This window comes from Phoenix dactylifera, unplaced genomic scaffold, assembly GCF_009389715.1.
Source record: "Phoenix dactylifera cultivar Barhee BC4 unplaced genomic scaffold, palm_55x_up_171113_PBpolish2nd_filt_p 000254F, whole genome shotgun sequence".
Lineage (NCBI taxonomy): Eukaryota > Viridiplantae > Streptophyta > Magnoliopsida > Arecales > Arecaceae > Phoenix > Phoenix dactylifera.
This window is the reverse complement of record NW_024067747.1, coordinates 723,573-743,008: the sequence shown is the minus strand read 5'-3', so window position 1 is coordinate 743,008 and position 19,436 is coordinate 723,573. Positions and strand designations below refer to the sequence as shown.

The window sequence follows — 19,436 nt, the reverse complement described above, 5'->3', positions numbered from 1 at the left end:
CACTTCTTTTAATACTTAATTAATTCTAAAAATATCCTAAAATCCATAAATATTTCAATACACTTTGTAATTCGATTCTAAAAGTGGCAATTTATGGTAAGACCCATCAACCCGACCTCCCAAACGACATGCTTTAAGCAGGTTTGAATTTGACATAAACAAATTTCGGCTATCAATGAGTTAATTCATCTAGATCCGTTTATTAAATGATTTGAGTTCGGATTTAGACCTTTAACTCGTTTATAATTTATTTTGATCCATTTAATAATTAGATCGAATAATGATCCGAACCATTTAATATGTATAAAATCTGCTTGAATCATTTGAAATCTACTTAATCTATTTCTAATCTATTTAATCTGCTTAAATTTATTTAACTAGCCAAAAAATTAATTTAACCTATTTAATCTGATATGATCTATTTTAAATAGAATACATAGATTTAGCCCGATTACATATTTAATAAATAAATAAAATTTATATCTAAAATTTTAATTTATTTAATAAATATAATAGATATGGGTTGATAAATTTTTGATCTAATCTGCATCTATCCGATCTTTAGACCCAATCTGATGGCCTATGATTAATTTGGAGAAACATTTGACTTGACCATGGAAAAAATCAAAGAATTAATTTGCTCACCCTTTTGCCCACCCCACGGCGTAACGTCACCTACTCGGCGGAGCTCCGGAAGCATTCCTTGACGCCAATCTCCATCCTCTCTCTCCCCATCTTGGCTCCTTCTTCGAGGAGAGCCGGCCATGGCGAGTTCCAAACCCTCTCCCGTCGATCCGGAGCTGGTGATCTCTCACAAGTTCCCCGAGGTTTTCTTCTCTCCTCCTCCTCGTCCTCTTATTTCCCCTCTTCTGGAGTAATTTTTCTCAGTTTTCGTGTAATTGATGTCGTTTTCTCTTCTGTTTCCGCTCTTCTTCCCGCAAGACTTCATTCTCCTACACCGAGAGGTCAGTTAGAGGCATCAAGATGTGAAATTTCGGAATTCTCTGGCTTCAAGCTGCTAAAAGGTGGGACTTTTATTTTTCTTTCTAAATTTTTGTTTTGATTTTGTCTTTAATAGAGATACGGCGCTCTATGCCCTTGGAATTGGAGCTTGCGCTGGAGATGCAATGGATGAGAAGGAGCTCAAGTATGTTTACCACAGGGACGGGCAGCGATTCATTCAGGTCTAATTTAAAGCTTTCTGCGGAAAAAATCTTTTTGTTTCTTTTTAATATGAAATTGGTTTCTTCAAGATGCAATCTAGCTTTCAATAGGGGGATAAACTTATGGCAAAATCTGATACCTTTTGGGAGGCATAACTCAGTGGATTCTTTTGATTCAAGTGTATGATCAGTTATTTGAAAGCTAACTTTGAGCCCCAAATCTTTTTAATCATGAACAATTTAATTTACCTTTACTGGCTTCAAGTCCTAATCATTATTAACGTTGAAAAAAAATTCAGCTGCGATGCAACCTGCCAGCCGTATTGTCTGTTCTTGAGAAGTATTTACATTGTCTACAAAAACTGGGGCAAGGTAGAATATATGGATTCGTAGCCTGGAAATTCCAACAATCAAGGAGACTCTTATCTGGAAGAAGGGTTTAAAAAGGGGGGAGAAGACCACTGAAAGCCATGATGGAATTTGATAAAATTGAATCGATGATGCTACATATGATAGATTGAATAATGCAAGCTGTTTACAAAATTCTGCATCCATGATTTATAAATTCAACTCCAAAAAAATGAGACAAGATTTCTATTTTGTCCTTATGAGTACTTTTCTTGTTATGTCTGTTTTCTCCCAACCAAAAAAAAAGAGAGAATGTTATTGTCTCTATAATTCCAATAATACAATGTTTTAGCAATGATTTGTTGGTTTAACAAGGACTTTTTTGTTAGTGTAACATCTTTAGCCTGTGAAACGAATTGTATTTTGATTTTTGGCACTAATCATCTTAAAGACCTTGATGACATCTTGAATTTTCTGATATGCAGGTTTTGCCAACTTTTGGTGCTCTGTTTCCTTTCCAAAAAAAGAAGGGTACGCTTGATGACGTGCCTGGCATGCAGTGAGTACATTCCCTGTTGCAACAGTCTTTGAATCATGACTTCTTCCATGATTTTCTAGATTTTATCATGTTTTAGCACCTTGGCATTTCTAGTTGATATTAAAATATATTCGTACTTTTGTCTCATTATCTGAACTGTAAAGCTTATTCCCTATCTAGATTTGATCAGAGGCTTCTATTGCATGGCCAGCAATACATGGAGATCTACAGGCCTTTTCCTTCAAGTGGTTGTGTAAGCCTTTTTGCAGCAAAAAAATTCAGTTTTTGAATATTTTTATTTAACATATTTAAGGGTAAAAACTAAGATGTTATGAGTCCTTGTGCTTCTAGAGTTAGCCAGCCTTAATTCTAAAAACAAGCGGTCTTAGGTCTCAATAAATTGAACCATCTTCTGAGGTGAAACCTAAATATTTTAAGTCGCTTCTACAGTCATCATTGTCATTATCATCACATCATCTACTTCTTCTTAGATCTGGGTGATTCTAAGAAGTGAATGCAGAAAAAGATAAGTCCTTATGTTCTCATAGAATTGAGCCAACAAGGATTGAGAAGGCTAAGTATTCTTTGCCATCATAAAATCAGGCAAATGTGAAAGATACAGACTAAATTGTCCCAAATCCTTGTGAGAGTTCAAGCCATCTCTATATGGGAAGGTCAAGTACTCTAATAAGTTTTCTACCATTTAGCATTGACTAAGAGCCAAAGGTAAGTTCAAAACTTTAAAGTCTTCTTTATCTGTACAGAAATGACCCACTCTTGTAGATCAAACCTTAAGTTTATTTTTTTAAAATACTGATTATATCTTATTTACGTGCCACGTTTCTTCTACTGTGTACAAGATCTGCATAAACGAATTGTTATGGAATGTTATTGAGTGATAAACAAACATTGATGCATCAGATTTTCCAACATAGTCATGTTTCATATCTTTTATTTAGGGCGCACTCTGTGAATTTTGCCTTAGTTGCATGACTAAAGAAAGTGTATCACCTTCTTTTAGCAAACTGAAAGAAATAACAATTATTCAGAAGGCTGCTAAAAGTGGGTATTCTGAAGCTAGTTTAAGATGAGGCTGAAGGGAGGAGAAACACCTCTCTTGTCCTATGATAGTAGATACCTACCTGTATATTACTAGACTAAAGAGTTGCAACGACATAGTTGTGGTTGGGTTTTGGATGATTTGAACTAAATAGGATATCTTTACATGAAACTATCATACATCCTGATTTTGCAGCTTATGTTTAAATCTTTAATAAGCAGCTGCTATCACGTTGCCATAATTTCATCCAAGACAACATTAACATTTAGGCTTTTATATGTATTCCTATTGGATCAAGTTTATGAACACATGTTTGTGATAATTCTATATTTATCCTTTTTGATAAGCATCATGTATTTTTCATGTTTTTATATCCCCTTGCAAGCTAGCATGATATTACTACCCAGGTCCGCTTGATTCAACTTTTCTCAACTTGTATAGTTGCTTCCCCTGCAGTTCTTTAACATTCTTTAAGGAGAGGAAATGGGGTTGTAGGCTCCATCATTTTTTCCTTTAAATTGCTACTTTTATCTCTTCTTGCTTTTCTTGTGTCCTATTAGAATCATTTTGATCCTATATTTTTAATGGCTTAAATTTTTGCTATCAACAAGATATGCTGAAGGCCATTTGGTCCTCTTTGTTTCAAAAAATCAGATATATAAGCAAATATTGCATGAAGTTTAGATCATCTAATATCATGACTTTTATCTTCAGAAAGTGTCCAAAACTTTATGTCATTCTTTTTTTTTTTTTTTGAATCAGATTCTAAACAAAGTAGCAATCGCGGGCTTGCATGACAAAGGTGTGTTTCTAATAGTGCTACATTTGTAATTCTGAATTCTTTATCTCAACCCTTTTTTCCGTTCTTTTTTCATTTTCTTTCTTTTCATAGTAAAGTGGCTTTTGTCATTTAATGTTTACCATCAGCTTTGTCCTTCCATTAATGTAAGGCCTCCAGCTCCCTTCAGTGCACTAAATATGATGGTTAATTTTGTTGCTAAAAATCATTCCGAAATTGCAAAAAATATAAACTACAGATAATGGCATACAGCTATGATTTTTAACAACATTGGGATTTTTCAATATTATGCTCTCTGATACTCCAGGAAAAGCAACTATTATTGAGATAGAGACTACTAGTTATATAAAAGAGTCTGGTGAAGCCCTGTGCATGAACCGGTCAGTAACATATTAATTTTTTGGATGTTTCTTCTTTGTATATTGACAGCATTTGCAATATATAATCTTTTAGAGTACCAATCATTGTAGGAGTACCATCTACTTGCGTGGTGCTGGAGGCTTCTCAAAGTCCTCACCACCGTATTCATATACAACCTATCCGGCCAATCAGGTTTCTCGTGTTTCAGTTCCAAAATACAAACCTTCCATGGTTTATGAAGACTGTACCCATCAATCCCAGGCACGTGTTTTTTGTTTCAGTTCTCTTTTATGTTTTGTTAATTTTGTTTCATAGGAATCTATGCCTGGTACATGTCAATTTAAAACTATTTATATGTTTTTCCAGTTCCTTGTAAGTTTATAGAATAAACAGGAATGCCATACAAGGACATTTGACTCTCTTCTTATCTTTCATAGAATAATTCTAATATATTTCTAAGTTCTACTGTATATAAATTTGCATGATGTTTCATACTTTTGTCACTTATTTGATTTATTTAATTATTCTATTTACCCTATTAATCATGGTCAGAAGAGTTCGATAGTACTAGATCTTTTACATTATTATTAGCTAGTTTTCTAACATTAGTCTTGCACTTGTAGTTCATGGAACAGTAGCAATAATACTGGACAAACAATTCATTCTGAAAACAATAGATGCAAACTCCTAGACACTCTTCCGAGATATGTACAGACTCCTGATTTTTCTCAACTTTCTCTCTCATTGGGCATATAATGTCTCTCTTCTTTGTTGAAAGGCAAAATGGGTGCTTATAGGTGCATCTCTCACTCGTTCCTATTTTTCTAAGCATTATAATTGTACCACCAAGGGAGTGCTTATAGGCTATTTTCTCACATCTCATTAGCTTTACATTCTAAAGATACTCTTCTCCTAAAACATTATGTAGCTAAAACTTTCTTTTCCTTCTTGGGGGGTGGAAAGGCTTTGCTGTACTCACCATTTATATATGAGTTTCTATGATCGACACTGCCATGTTACCTATTCTACGTGTTGTGATCGTCTACTTAACAGTTATCTTTCTGTGCTAGCCCTTTTTCTTCAGACCATGAGATAGCCAACCTCCTTCCCCCATTTGGAAAACTGATGCACCAATGCTATTATGATGCAGGCCCTATTGTACAGGCTATCAGGTGATTATAATCCTCTACATTCAGATCCCGTGATTGCACAGGTTGCTGGGTATGTATTTAAAAGGAATAGGCATTTCTAAGATTTCTTCTCAGAACTAATTTGTATATCAATTATTGCCTCCTTTTCCTTTTCTTCTTTTTTTCTATACCTGCATGTATGGCATATCATCTTGACCTCTATAACCACCAGTTCTTAGCTTGACTACTTTGCATATTTAGATTTTTCTAATATAGAACTCATGCTCATTTGATTAAAACAGGTAGCAATTTTTTGTACATGCTTGACATTGTATTCTTGGAGCATATATAGGATAGAAGGCTAGAATACAATTTAAGCATTGGATGAAGGAATAAGGCCTTTAGGTTGCGATAGGGGTATAAGCAGATAGATTTAGTTATTTCCTTAACCATTGTGAAGGGGACCATCATTTTTCTTTTACATATGGACCTTTCTTAAGTTCATTGTTATTCTTTTGAATAAAGTAAAATTCTCTTTCTTTGAGATTAAAGGATGATATATTAAGAGTGCAATAGTGAGGAGTAATGATTGACGGCAGATGAATTAAACAGATGACTTAAGTTGATAGGTGAGAGCCTTCCTGAATTCTTGCTTGCTATTGCAGGAAGAGGAAGTGGAAATGCTTTTTTCATCCATCTTGCCTGCTGTCAGAATTCATCAGAGGAAGAAGGCAGAAGCAAACCCCCCTCCTCCCTGGGGGACTCTTTTCTTTTCTTTTTTTTTTTTGAGAGGGGGTGGTGGAGAGAGTGGGATGAGATTCTCAATTCCTAGCATACCTTCTGGCTAGAGCATCAGTAACCCTTTCACCCATTTTCCATTTTGGGGGTGGTGGAACAAATTCCCATTAGCATATTGGCTTTAGTAGTCTGTGTTCTAATTTTAATATTATGATTACTGTTTGGTAGCATAACTAACTCTGATATGATATTTATAACTGAAATGGAGTTATTTTATTTTCTTTTAGCTCAAAGGGTCTGTTAATTGGAAAGAACTGAAAGGGCAAATTCCAATAAATAGTTGCATCAAAACAATGGGTACAATCACCTCTATTTTAACATGAGATCAGCTATCAGAACATCTTCAGATAATGAGTTCCCATTGTGGTCAAATGCCATAAGAGGAGTGTTATGTGGATCTCATTTTGCAAATGCTAGAATGTTTTTCCGCTCCTCTCATAGTTAGATAGTGTAAGGGATGAAGGACTCTATCATGGATGGAAGGGTCGACTGAGACAGATTATCAATCTAGGCCTAGGCCAGTTCTAAGCATGATTGTAAAACTTAAGGTCTGGCTCGTCTCAGATTAGGGGTGAGTTTGACACAGCCTGAGCCTTATCGGTCAAAGATCAGTCATGGATGGTGCATAGCCATACTTTGCTTGATCCATAAAAGACGGGACCATTATGTGGCTTTTTTCAATAGACATATAACAGTATGTTAAATGTTCTGATGGTGAAGACTGAAGAAGTGGTGGTTTTGTGCTAATTGCCATGTGTAGGTGATAAACTAGCACTACGGAAATGAAATGTGATATCACGATTTTGTTTTCTTTTTAAGTATTTTCAATGTAAATATTCATAACAAACTGTCTATATGTGTTCATAAATACTTCAAACATCATTCCTCATTCTTCAGGTAATTTGGTTGCGTAAATTTTAATACAATTTGACTTGGATTTTTTTAATATTATCTAATAATATCACTTCTCTAATGATGTTATTGTGCCCTACGGGGTTCATTATATCCGGATGTCCATTTTTTCTGGAATAAAGTATGCTTGTTGCTTCTTTACAAAAGTTTCTTTCACAATATTTGATATGTCCAAGCTTATGCTGCTGCTAATTAGTTTGTTCCATGCTGGTCAACTAATCTTCTGACATAATCATGCTTTTTGTGGAATCCATTTCATCTCCTTCAAATGGTTTAACTGGTGGTTTCTCGTAGATTCACTCGTCCAATTCTGCATGGTTTGTGCACTCTTGGTTTTGCGGTCCGAGCCATTATCAAATCTTTCTGCAACGGGGAACCAACAGCGGTGAAAAGCATATTTGGTCGTTTTCTTTTGCACGTATATCCAGGAGAAACTCTAGTCACAGAAATGTGGCTTGAAGGCCCAAGGTAGGAAAGGTTATTCGTTTTTATTTTTTCTTTTTATTGGTCATGTCTTTAGCCCTCGACTCTGGATAGCTAACTCAGCGTTTCAATGTGCAGAGTAATATATCAAACTAAGGTGAAGGAACGAAATCGGGTGGTGCTGTCTGGATATGTGCTCCTCAAACACATCCCCTCATCCTTGTAATCCTTGACTTTGCTTATTGTAACAAAAGCTGGCTGTGGGCTGTGACTTGGTTTTTAGCAGTGACATACCATCAGGAGATGTAGAGCTTGACTGGGAGTTAAAGTGCAATAAATATGAGACCTAGCTCAATAAGATCCCATATTTAGCTGTTCAAATCATCATCACTGTGTTAATCAGATCTCTCATATATTCTACATTAGCCTCCTACAATGCATACTGTTCAAATCGACCAGTAAAATTGTTTTGGTCTCTATCTCCACCAACGTTATCCTCCATTCCCCATTTTTTCGGTGGTCATCCACCAATATTTCAACTTCTTGATTCTCTCAGGCTAATTTCCTCTTGTTTACTAGAATCCTGCTAACTCCATTTCCAAATATACATGACGACTTCAAGACTACCTACAGTCATTTGCACTCTTTGCTTTCCGAGAATTAAGTTGTTTCCTAAGCAACAAGGTCTCTTACATTGTGCACTATGTAATGTAGTACGTCTTCCCAGTGTTTGGATGAAGGTATATACTGCATCGGAAAATGGTTGCATCTAATAGCCATGAAAAGATCTTAATTAAGAATTCATCATCCAGCATGATATAAGTTTTCTAGTGTAGCTAAGGATTTATGCTGATGCTGAAGGATTCATGCCTTAGAGCTTGTGCAAACTAACCAATATTTCATGCATAGCATTATTGGAGGAGGGGAAGCAAATTCAAAACATGCACGAATGCGACAGCCTTTGGTTATGCCACAAGCCTACAAATATTGCATATTTTATCTAGCTAATTATATCAGCTCATTGAAGATGCAAGGATTATAAGATCTACAAATGTGTTCTATAGGCACATATAAACCAAATAAAGATAGCAAAACTATTGTTCTCTTATCAATAATAATAAAAAAAGAAAGCCACAAAGATATATACTTGGGCAAATGGCTCAATATCAACAGAACTACTATTTTGTTCCCACAAAAAGTAGATGTAATAGCACATTTTAGGCTTGAATTTGGATTTTGGAGCACTGAGTGCCAAGAAATGCTACTATGTATGGCATGGCCACAAGAAAACATACATTAAAAGGACCTTGAAAGATCCCCAGAGAGACTTAGATACTGGCATAGCAATGACATGCTGAAAGGACCCCACTAGGCTTTCTGAGAGAGATGCTCATGTAATGTTGTTCTCTTCAAGTTCAAATTTGCGTGGCGGGCAAAAATTTCAACTCGCCTACTGCCCACCTAGTAATATTATGGGCCACACTCACGAGGCGGATCTTTAGCATTTCTATAAACTATTTTAAATTAAGTAACGTCCTCGTTGGGGGGCACCCGTGCATGAAAAATTTCACTACGTACCCTTATCTCCCGGAGGGTGCCCCTGGACGTCCGTGGAATGCATGCATCCATGCATCAAAAAAAGCGACTGCCGACGGCACTCTCCCGGTTCCCAACCTTGTGCTCTTCTGGGTGTTCAGTGGCCTTGAAACTTCTATGGGATCTACGCAAGTTCTATTTAATTTTTACTTCAGTCTTTTGACTTTTGAGTTGTAAACCTCTCAAAGTCTTCCAGCAAAAGTTGGACCAACCTTACGGAACTGACTGGTCGCGGCAATAGCATGACCGCTTTTGTCTGAAGTTTACATGGATAACTCGACCATGTTATGCTGATTCGACTTTGTAAGATCTAATCAAAGAAAATGTTAGAGAAAATGGACTAGCTGCTTGTAATATTCTACCATCCTTCGGTTGCTAATTGTAAATGGGTTAAGATTTGGCTTATTTTAAATAAAATCTGCTCATGTCCCATGCTAGTATGAAGCCAAGCCAAAGCATGATGAGTTGGTGGTTAGAGAAAGTATCACTGTGAAAACAAAATTAGAACCCCATCCAGCACTACTTTTTTTCTCTCCATCTTGTATATGTCTCATTCAATATTATGAAAACTTCAATTGTATTAATCCATCTAATTAGATGGACTTTGTTTTATTTATGGGCTTGCGCTTGGGATATCATCCTTTAAATGCGCATAAAGGTTTACACGGACAAAAGAGATGTACCGCATCTCATATATACCTTTAACCATCTACAAATTAAAGAGATAATATCCATCTGAATCTCCGTAACCATCTCTGATGGTTGAGAGCTTATAAGGTAATACCTTACGAATTTGGTCCTCTTCTGTCCTAAGTACGCTTCTGAGACTCTTCCCCATGGAGTATGTGTACGTGGAAGGGTGAGAGGGAAATCATCAAGGCGGTTCCTTATAACGTGTGTGAGAATGCATTTGGCTTTTTCTAGGAGACAAGGAAAGTGGCTTCATATGGATGTAAATGGTTTTATTACCCCATAAAGTTAGCGCACTTATCATCCAGACTCTCTAAGTGTCTACCTCTTTCATGAATACTCTTTGTGCAGATTCCACATAAGCCTCGTTAGGCAGAGCTGTTGGCAGTAGAGCTTTCAGAAGTAGAACCCTTTGAAGTATAGCTTTTATAAAAAAGTTATTTGCTATTTGGTAACTGCATTTTTAAAGTATTGTAAAATTTTAATATGTATTTGGTAAACAAACTGAGAAAATATTTTTGGTATGACAAAATGATCATAAAGGATATTGCATAACATTATACAACAAATCATAATAAAATATAATATATATTAATACATAAATATATGATATAGTATAATATTACTGTAATGTAATATAATATTATTATAATATAGTAATAAAGGAGCTTTTTTTCATAATTCGAATCATATATACCTTCTCTTTTTCTTTCATTTTTCTTTACCCTATTGCCTATAGCTTATAAACTGAAATGTCTGTCGATGGACAATGGAGGATAATTGGCATGCTTCCAGCTCCGGAGAGAGAGGGAGGACAAGTCATTGAGGCCGGGCAGACTTGTCATCTATGTACCAACACCATTTTTCACATCAACCACTGCCTAAGTATGCCAATACTGCTTATTAAATCGTTGATAAACCAAGAGTCAGAGCCCAGAATCCATGGATTCTTGCGCCCCATGTGGCTTTGGGAATGACTGATGACTATTTCTTTTATCTTTTTCTTGAGATTCAACCTAAACCAGTTTTATTGCTAAACTGGTTTTAACTGTCGGCTTTAGTTTGTTCTCGTCGGAGACACAACATAACAATCCAGGTCTTCTTCCTAGTTCCTATTCTTCTTGTAGGAGCTAAGAATTTTCTGTGACTGTGTAATAATTATCCAAATCAATTTGCTCAAAAGCTTTGTTTTATCTTTAAATGCTATGTTATTCTCGCCAATCAAACTGGCACTATATTATTAATTCCGGGCAGACTGGCACTATGTTATTCTAATTTTCATAGATGTATTTATGCTAGATGAGTATAATAAAAATCAATTTATGAGAAAAGACATGCTATGTGTTGTTATGGTTCTGCCGTACCAGTCAACATGATATAGATACAGCAGAATCATGCTAATGTTTAGAATTGATATAGATATTTTATATAATTTGATATAGAAAATTATTTTGCAAAAAATAATGTCACCATACAAATTAATGCATGTATTCTTTTGGTTGTAACAATTATCGCATTTCGATTGGTTTAAACTGGTTAGCCATTGGCTTATCCGGATAGATGAAATGCATTATAAATAAGAATGCAGCCAAAATAACACGTAATGGAGAGCGACGATCTAATATTCTTTTTTATTTTTTATTATTGTATATTGTATTATAAATAATAATAACAATATGAGTACTGCTTATCCCAATCTCGAGCGAACGATTGGGTCAGCACCGATTAGGTAGCCCTTCTTATCTCACCCAACCCTTTGATCACCATTGCATGGCGACAAACGACACCACGCGAGAGAACAAAATCCCAGCCTACGTGGGTACGATAACAACAAACTCAAAGCTTGCAAGGAAACGCATCAAGATTTGGACAAGCCGGCCAAATATTTTGTTATCTAACCTAACTCTAATGCATCATTCTCATGATGTCAAGCAGGCCCTCTCCTCCTGCAATCATACTCTGATCAGCTCTCCATTTCTTAAATATAATTGAGTTATTGTGTTCAATAATTTTTTTTTAGAAAGCACAGTACGTGCCTCTGCCCATTTTTATATAATTTTGACCGCACTAAATTATTGTGGCATGCTTCGAGTCTACGGCATCAGAATTACAATGTACAGCTCATCAATCTATCGAATCGGTCAACACAATGTTCCCTGCCATGATTCCGTCACGCCTTAATTCTTATTACCTAAACTACCCCTATATGTTACTAAAAGTACGAACTAGTCCCACGGTAAAGCACGTACGCCGTTTTCACTCTACCGCCGGAGCTAGTTTAGCCTGGTGCGTCACATCGTGGGCAAAATGGTCACTTTACTCCTCTTTTGTGGTAAACTTATTTCTAGGGGCAACACTACGCAGCCCCACAGCGTCACCAAACTGCAGCATGCACAAATGGCCTGTGATTTATCCCAGGAGAATTTGACCAACGTATTTGATATCATTCACTTGAACTGAGATCTTCTTCAGTTAGTAGTTGCATTGGAGAGGTTCAATTTGCAATTACAATATGAATGATAGTCAAAAGCGGCCCAATATATTTAGAGGTCTAAAACTGTTTTATTTTTTAGACCTTTTTCTGCAGTAGGCCGGTCTAAAACGAACTCATAGTAAGATTTTTTTTTTTTTTTTCATTTTGTCTTTGATATCTTTTCTGAAATAGATCCTTTTTAAGCCGGAGCCTTAGACAACCACCTAAATTATCTAAAAATTATGCCGGCCCTGATGATAATTTATAAATAAATATTCTATCTCATTCTTATTCAACCATTGATCAATGCATAATATATAAGCTATTGATGATCGAGAAGCAGATCTTTGTTCCAATTTTAAACTTTGAAGGTTTGCTTTCCTTTTTATCAAGCATGTAGAGAAATGGTTTGGTCAACCTATTAGGCTTCGTAGCATTTTTCTTAGGGCAAACAGGGCGTAACCGTCCCTTTCGTCCGCATCCCCCTTGTCGGGTGCCCCTCGGGGGCGTCCTAAACCTGCTACAAACGAGTCCACCACGCATCGTATGACCGTACTCTTTAAACTTCACGGACACCCAATATCATGCCCAGAAATAAACCCCACTCCCAGAAAACGGTCCCCACACCGATCACGAGTTACCCAAAACGTACTACATATTACAATCGTATATTCGTATTGCCAGTGCCCCGCTTGCGCGGCATTCAGAAGCATCGCGATCCGCAGGCCGAGATCCGACGTACACCTGGACCTTTTTCCTGACGTGTCGGATGATCAAGCCACAGTATCACTGGGCCCCACCCAAAGGAATCAAGGGCAAAACAGTAAAAAAGAAAAGGCCATTTAACATTAAAGAAAGAGCGCGTCATGTCGGGTTAGTGATACGGAAAGGAAAGAAGCCGCCTGCAAGCGGCTTCTCTTTTGCTTTTCCGGCAGAAAGAAAGATGGAATTCATTGAAAACTGATAAGAGAAAGGGTTAGAGAGATACAGCTGTTGGTTCGCGCCTCCTTCTTCTTCTCTGACCGCTCTCTAGCTTCACTCCTTTACTCCTTTTGCCCACTGACGGGGTCCGAAGCCCCAGCTTGTACGTGATACGATCCGGGCCGTCCATGGAGGAAACGAGCGGGGAGGATCGCTGATCTCCGGCAGCCGGCGGTAAACTGGATCGGGTCTATAGTGCTACGGTTTTCGGGTGGGGGAATGGGGAGCGTCTCGTCGGAGGCGTCGGACGAGCGGTGCGGGAGCTACAGCCCGAGCGCGGACGTGAGTGAGTCGGAGAGTTCGAGCGATTTCTCCGGCCGGAGGTACGGCGGAGGCCGCGGCGGTGCCGGCGGCGCCTCGTCATCGGCTGCCGGGGCTTCCAGCTCCTTCGCGTCCTCGCCGCTGGCCGCGGCGGCGGCGGGGGGAGAGAAGCCCCGGGCCGCCACCGCCGCCGCTGTGGCGGCCCGGGCTCTGCTGCCCGGTGGGGATGTGGTGTTCTGGGACGCGAAGCTAGAGAAGCGGAAGACGGACTTTTCTGGTTCGTTGTCTATTTTTTCCCTAATTTTCTTCTCTCAAAATGAACAATTTGCATTTTTTTGGTTTAAAAGAACCAAAATAATTGCGTCTAGCTTGAGATCCGGAAGAAGATCCGCTGCACTTTTGCTGTCACTGCTCTCATTTTTATTAATTAATTGATTAATTTTTCTCCAGAAGTGGAGATGATGAAGGAGCGATTTGCTAAGCTTCTTCTTGGCGAAGACATGTCCGGCGGTGGAAAAGGGGTTTGCACGGCGCTCGCGATCTCAAATGCCATCACAAATCTCTCTGGCGAGATAAATTCCTCTTTCTTTCCTCGATTGTTTTTTCATTTTTTGTGATTTTTGTTGATTATTTTTTCGGGGGGAAATTGGGTTCAGCTACTGTGTTTGGGGAGCTGTGGAGGCTGGAGCCGCTGGCAGCACAGAAGAAGGCAATGTGGCGCCGGGAGATGGAATGGCTTTTATGTGTGAGTGATTCCATAGTGGAGCTCGTCCCTTCTCTCCAAGAATTCCCCGGCGGGGGAACCTTCGAGGTGATGGTCCCGCGTCCCCGCACCGATCTCTACATGAACCTCCCGGCGCTCAGAAAGCTCGACGCGATGCTTCTTGCGATGCTGGATGGGTTCCGGGAGACTGAGTTCTGGTATGTCGATAGGGGGATCCTGGTTGCCGATGCTGATGAGGATGGAAGTGGGACATACCCTTCTTCTTCATTTGGGAGGCCGTCTATGAGGCAGGAGGAGAAATGGTGGCTCCCGTGCCCACGGGTCCTGCCAACTGGTCTGTCTGAGGATGCAAGGAAGAAGTTGCAGCAGTGCAGGGATTGTGCAAATCAGATACTCAAGGCGGCGATGGCGATCAACAGTGGGGTGCTTGCCGAGATGGAAATCCCTGATGTCTACTTGGAGACATTGCCAAAGGTATATGTAAAGTATGACTTATAATACAATTTTGAATCTGCTTAATTTGAACCTATATAGGTTAAACCAATTGGATATATCTGAATTTCGATGAAGTGTGCTAACAAGCATGTTTCTAGTTTGGAACGTTTGGATTCAAATTTGTAGAGGAATTCTTGGATAAGCCGATCCTTTCATGCTTGCTATGTATTGATTTGCCTTGACATGAGTGTTGATAAAGCTGCATGTGAAATTAAGGAATAATGGATTAAGAAGTAATGCCCATGGCTGAAACCAAATATTACTTGTAGATCACCTTTTAGTTGGTGATATTTGGTCCTACTGAGGTTCAGATCAAGGCATAGTGTTTGTTCCACTAGTGGACCATCATCGTAAGGAAGAATAGCAACTAAGGGCAGTCAAGTGTATCAGGGCCTCCAGAGAAAGGTGAGGAACTTGAAACAGAGAATACCAACTGCTAAAAACTAGGTGTGCTGAGAATCTTAGAAGAATGTTTTGTAACCTAGAATGGGCGAACAATCTCCAAAAGATACACATGGACATTGGATGGATTGGACTGGGTACTGGATGGGTCCACACTGATGAAGGCCATGGGCAAGGCAGACCAGCCCGATCTTAGTCCTACTAACCCCTATCCTAGCATGGTTCACTGTCATAACCAAACAAGGGTTCGCCCAAGTCATCCTCTGGGCATGCTATGGCTGATTTCAACTCAAGACCAACCGGTAGCAGTCCAACCGGATTTATGAAATGGCTAGTTTTTATTTTATTTAGAGAAAACTAAGAAATTGAACGAGTACATCTATAAACTCCTTGGGTGGAATTCAAGTACCCTCCTGAGTTTCATTTGTTGTGCTACAGCCTTTGTTTGTTAACACCGAGATTATGATTCAATGCATGCATACCTTCTTTTTTTTGTGGGCATCCTTGTGGGGGGGGGGGGGGGGGGGGGGTGTTACCTAGGTTGAGAAGAGTGATCAGGTTCACAGTGATGACCCAAGCTCAGCACGATTCAACAGTAAGCCAGTAACTTGCTTGGTTCAGCTTGTCAAAATGCAGGTCGCTCAAGCTGGCCATGCACTGGCCAGACCAAAGTGTGTCCCCACCGAAAGGGACAACTAAGATGCTAAGAACCCTTGAAAAAGTTCAAATAACGTTCATACCATAATGGTAAATGGATTAGGATTAAAGGGTGAGCTAAGGCACCTAATACCAGCGAAGCCCCAATATGAGGACCCTTCAGTCACCAAAAATTGCACGGAGGTCCAAAATAAATGCATGTAGAATATGTAAGTGAAATTAGTAGACAAAATGCAAAGCACCATTCAAGGTTTCTGATGAAATACAAGGCATAAAACTTGAAATATCGCTTAATCTTGTAGAACCGGATGGGAAGCCAGTTAGTTGGTGCTCTTAATATCATGAAAACTAAATTATGGGCTCTATGGTCATTGCAGGAGTTAAGAATTGAATCAACAAGGTCACAGTTCTTGTGGCTACAGGGAGAATGGCTGACAGGTGAGACTTTAATGTCTGTTAGAGAAACAAAATCATCATATATCATTAGAAAAGGAGGAATTTAGTGTGATGGCCTCCACAGGAAACTCCTATTGCACTAAATGATCTTCATTCATGAGTAAAACCTTACAATATTTCTGAATCTAGACCCGCTTTTTGCTGATTTGTCAGTATTTAAGTCACCAATTGTTCCTTAGAGTTAAAAGTTGGGTACCCAAATGGGTCAGAAAGGGAACAATTTAAGACCCTATTGTGGATTGGCAAATAGTTCTTTGTTTCCTAAAATCATCATCTATAGAGAGTTGGCATGAAACTCAATGTTCACTGTGTTCTGAAATTTTAGTTGTTTTTTATATATTTAAAAACACTGTTCATCCCCATCGCATTACATTTTTTCTTTGCATATTTGCTCCTATCTGAAACTGGGTTTCATAAAATCTTGGTTTTCCTTATCTCTGTTGACGTCTAATTCAACTCTTTCTTGCGGCTTTCTCCATCTTGTTCGAATGTTGGCTGTTTGCATTCTTAATTATATACAGTATCTGCTAACTGTTTTTTCTCCTCTGCTATGCATTGGCAATCTATTTTCCCAAGTAATCAAGGAGACATCATGTTTGCTGTTATTATTTGGCTTTAATGTGGATAAATTTTGGCATGTCTGATTCTAAGAAGACACACGAAAGTATCCAGTTTGAGAAAGTTATCCTGCAAAAATGATGTGAGCTGAACTTTGATAAATGCTGTTAAACCTCTTCTTTTCTCTTTTGCGTGGATGAGAGATTGTGCCTGCATACATTGATGTGCATGTGCATGCAGATGCCTGTCTGGGTGTGTGTTCTTGTGTGCGCGCATTCAGCTTTAGCGTGGAAAGCAAGCCAGACAGTTGTACCATGGACATCTAGGGAACTGAGACCTGTACTGACTTAGAAACATCCTTGTGTTATTTATGAACTGCTTAAAAAAAAAGAAAGAAAGGGAACATTAGTTTTAGATTCTTGGTTTTCTTTAAGCTCGCCATTACTCCTTTGCTTACATAAATAAGTAGAAATTAACTGTGTGCTAGCAATTTTATAACTTCTGCAGACAAAAACACCTTGGAATGCTGCTATTGTTTTTGATGATCAAGTTTGTGATAGCCACGAAATACACATGCCTGCTGATAAATTGCTTTTTTCCTAAAATTTCTGCTATCTTATTATTCTTACCAACATTTATTAAGTGTATTGTCGTAAAATTATGAATTATCTTTGTAAGTTTCAACGAGGATTGTATCTGGCAAGCAGTTCAAGTGGGTTCATTACTGACCAGATTGAGCCTTTTCCATCTCATGTACCTGCAGAATGGAAAATCCTGTTTAGGTGAGATCATCTACCGGTATATAACGGCTGATCAATTTTCACCAGAATGTCTCCTGGATTGCTTGGACCTGTCATCCGAGCATCATACTCTGGAAATAGCAAATAGATTTGAGGCAGCCATACATGTTTGGAGGCTAAAAGACCAAAAAGGAAATCCTCAATCAAAGGCAAAGAAGTCATCATGGGGTGGGAAGGTCAAGGGTCTAGTAAGTGATCCAGAAAGAAGTCAGTTTCTGGCACAACGGGCTGAGTGTCTTTTGCAGAGCTTGAGAATACGGTACCCTGGTCTCCCGCAGACTGTTTTAGATATGTACAAGATTCAGTACAATAAGGTTGTTCTCATTTTCTCTCTGGACTATATTTATTCTCTCTGATCTATTTTCTACCATTAGTCCTTACTGCAGAAAATCTTGTTATGCTAAATGGTACAATGACTAATCAGCGGAAAGAGGAACAAGATTTCCTTGGAGTTTCAGAAGCTAAATTTCTCAGTCTTCAGCTCAATCCATATGCATTTTCTCTGAACCATCCAAACAATCAGCCGATTTTGGATGGGTCTTACTTGGAGATCCCTTCTAGCTGACATGTCTACCTTAGTTAATAGCATGGGTTTTGACTATCAGTAGATTATTTTAACCAACAGCACATAATCTTCCTTTGTTTTGTTTAAAATTGTTTTGCAGGACGTCGGGCAATCAATCCTTGAGAGTTACTCAAGGGTCATGGAGAGTTTGGCATTTAACATAATGGCAAGGATAGATGATCTCATTTTTGTGGATGATGCAACAAAGACGTGTGCAGCTGCAGAAAATGTTTCTATATTTAATCGAGGAGGGCTTGGAGGACTGCCTGTTCAGAAAAGGATCTCGCCTAGCCCCTTCTCTATCCAGAACACCCCCTATGCCTCTCCATTTGGCACACCTACATTTTGTTCTTCCACTCCAGTGACTGGAAGCCCGGGAAGAGCGCATCCTTCTTTAAGCAAGATCAGCCTCCGAGGACAGCACGATGATAAAGAGGGAAAATTCATATCTGGTGAGGTGGAGAGGGTGTGGTCGTATGCCAGAAACCTGAGTGCAAGGAGAGATGCTGGAGATGCCCCTGAAAGGGACTGACTTGTGAACAAACAAATCAAGTAAAATGCACGTAGCAAAAGCTGGACCAGTACAAAATTCATCCAATGGAAAGCATTGAGGAAGAGGCGTAAGCTGGTGCTTGTCAGGTTGGCCGCTTGTTCCTGTATAGAAATAAACACGATTCAAGTTTTTCTTATTCTCCGTTGCAAGTGACCATCTTGTTTATGTCTGTGCTACCTATTATGACTGAAACTGAACAGTTGGTTGTAAAGAAAGTTGTTGCATTTGGAATCTAATTGATGTTCAAGGATACCTCTTTTAACATTTCGGTAATCGTCAAGTGTACCTCTTAAGAGAATCATCTTTTTTATAAACTTCCAGTTGCAGAAAAGATGTGCCCAGGTACCCGACAGTGTATCAAGCCACAGAAAATGGCTTTTGTTTCTTTCTGGATCACCCTGTCATGATGTTAACTGAGAGAGTATAAGAACCAACTGTGCAATCATAGATTTTAGCAGGTGACATCACTCAGTGATTTATTGAATCTTCATCTGTAGATAAATAAGCTGTTGCTCCTTTAATGTCCTTTCATCTCTTTACCCAAATGTGAGGTGGGTTCCCCCACTGTTTTACTCTCTTGAGCTTTTCTAATCTCCTTTTTCTTTTTTTCTTTTGAAATTACTAATCTCCAAAACATGATGGCACTATATATGCATGATCTTGTAAATGCTCTATCAATGGAAGATTTTCATTT

The 19,436-nt window shown here is 38.6% G+C and overlaps 2 protein-coding genes across 2 annotated transcripts; both read left to right on the top strand.

Moving 5' to 3' along the window:
• Nucleotides 1-649: 649 nt before the first annotated feature.
• LOC103701068 (enoyl-CoA hydratase 2, peroxisomal) lies at nucleotides 650-7,918 on the top strand. The gene is made up of 11 exons (XM_008783021.4): nucleotides 650-827; nucleotides 943-965; nucleotides 1,079-1,184; nucleotides 1,997-2,070; nucleotides 2,230-2,302; nucleotides 3,872-3,911; nucleotides 4,216-4,288; nucleotides 4,379-4,529; nucleotides 5,419-5,489; nucleotides 7,403-7,576; nucleotides 7,670-7,918. The coding sequence occupies exons 1-11, from the start codon at nucleotides 765-767 to the stop codon at nucleotides 7,755-7,757; spliced, it is 936 nt and encodes a 311-aa protein (XP_008781243.1). The 5' UTR covers nucleotides 650-764; the 3' UTR covers nucleotides 7,758-7,918.
• Nucleotides 7,919-13,174: 5,256 nt separating this feature from the next.
• On the top strand, nucleotides 13,175-19,015 carry LOC103701066 (rop guanine nucleotide exchange factor 1-like). The gene is made up of 5 exons (XM_008783018.4): nucleotides 13,175-13,809; nucleotides 13,983-14,099; nucleotides 14,189-14,730; nucleotides 17,588-17,938; nucleotides 18,290-19,015. Exons 1-5 carry the CDS (start codon nucleotides 13,491-13,493, stop codon nucleotides 18,719-18,721), a joined length of 1,761 nt encoding a protein of 586 aa, XP_008781240.1. The 5' UTR covers nucleotides 13,175-13,490; the 3' UTR covers nucleotides 18,722-19,015.
• The last annotated feature ends 421 nt before the right edge of the window (nucleotides 19,016-19,436 follow it).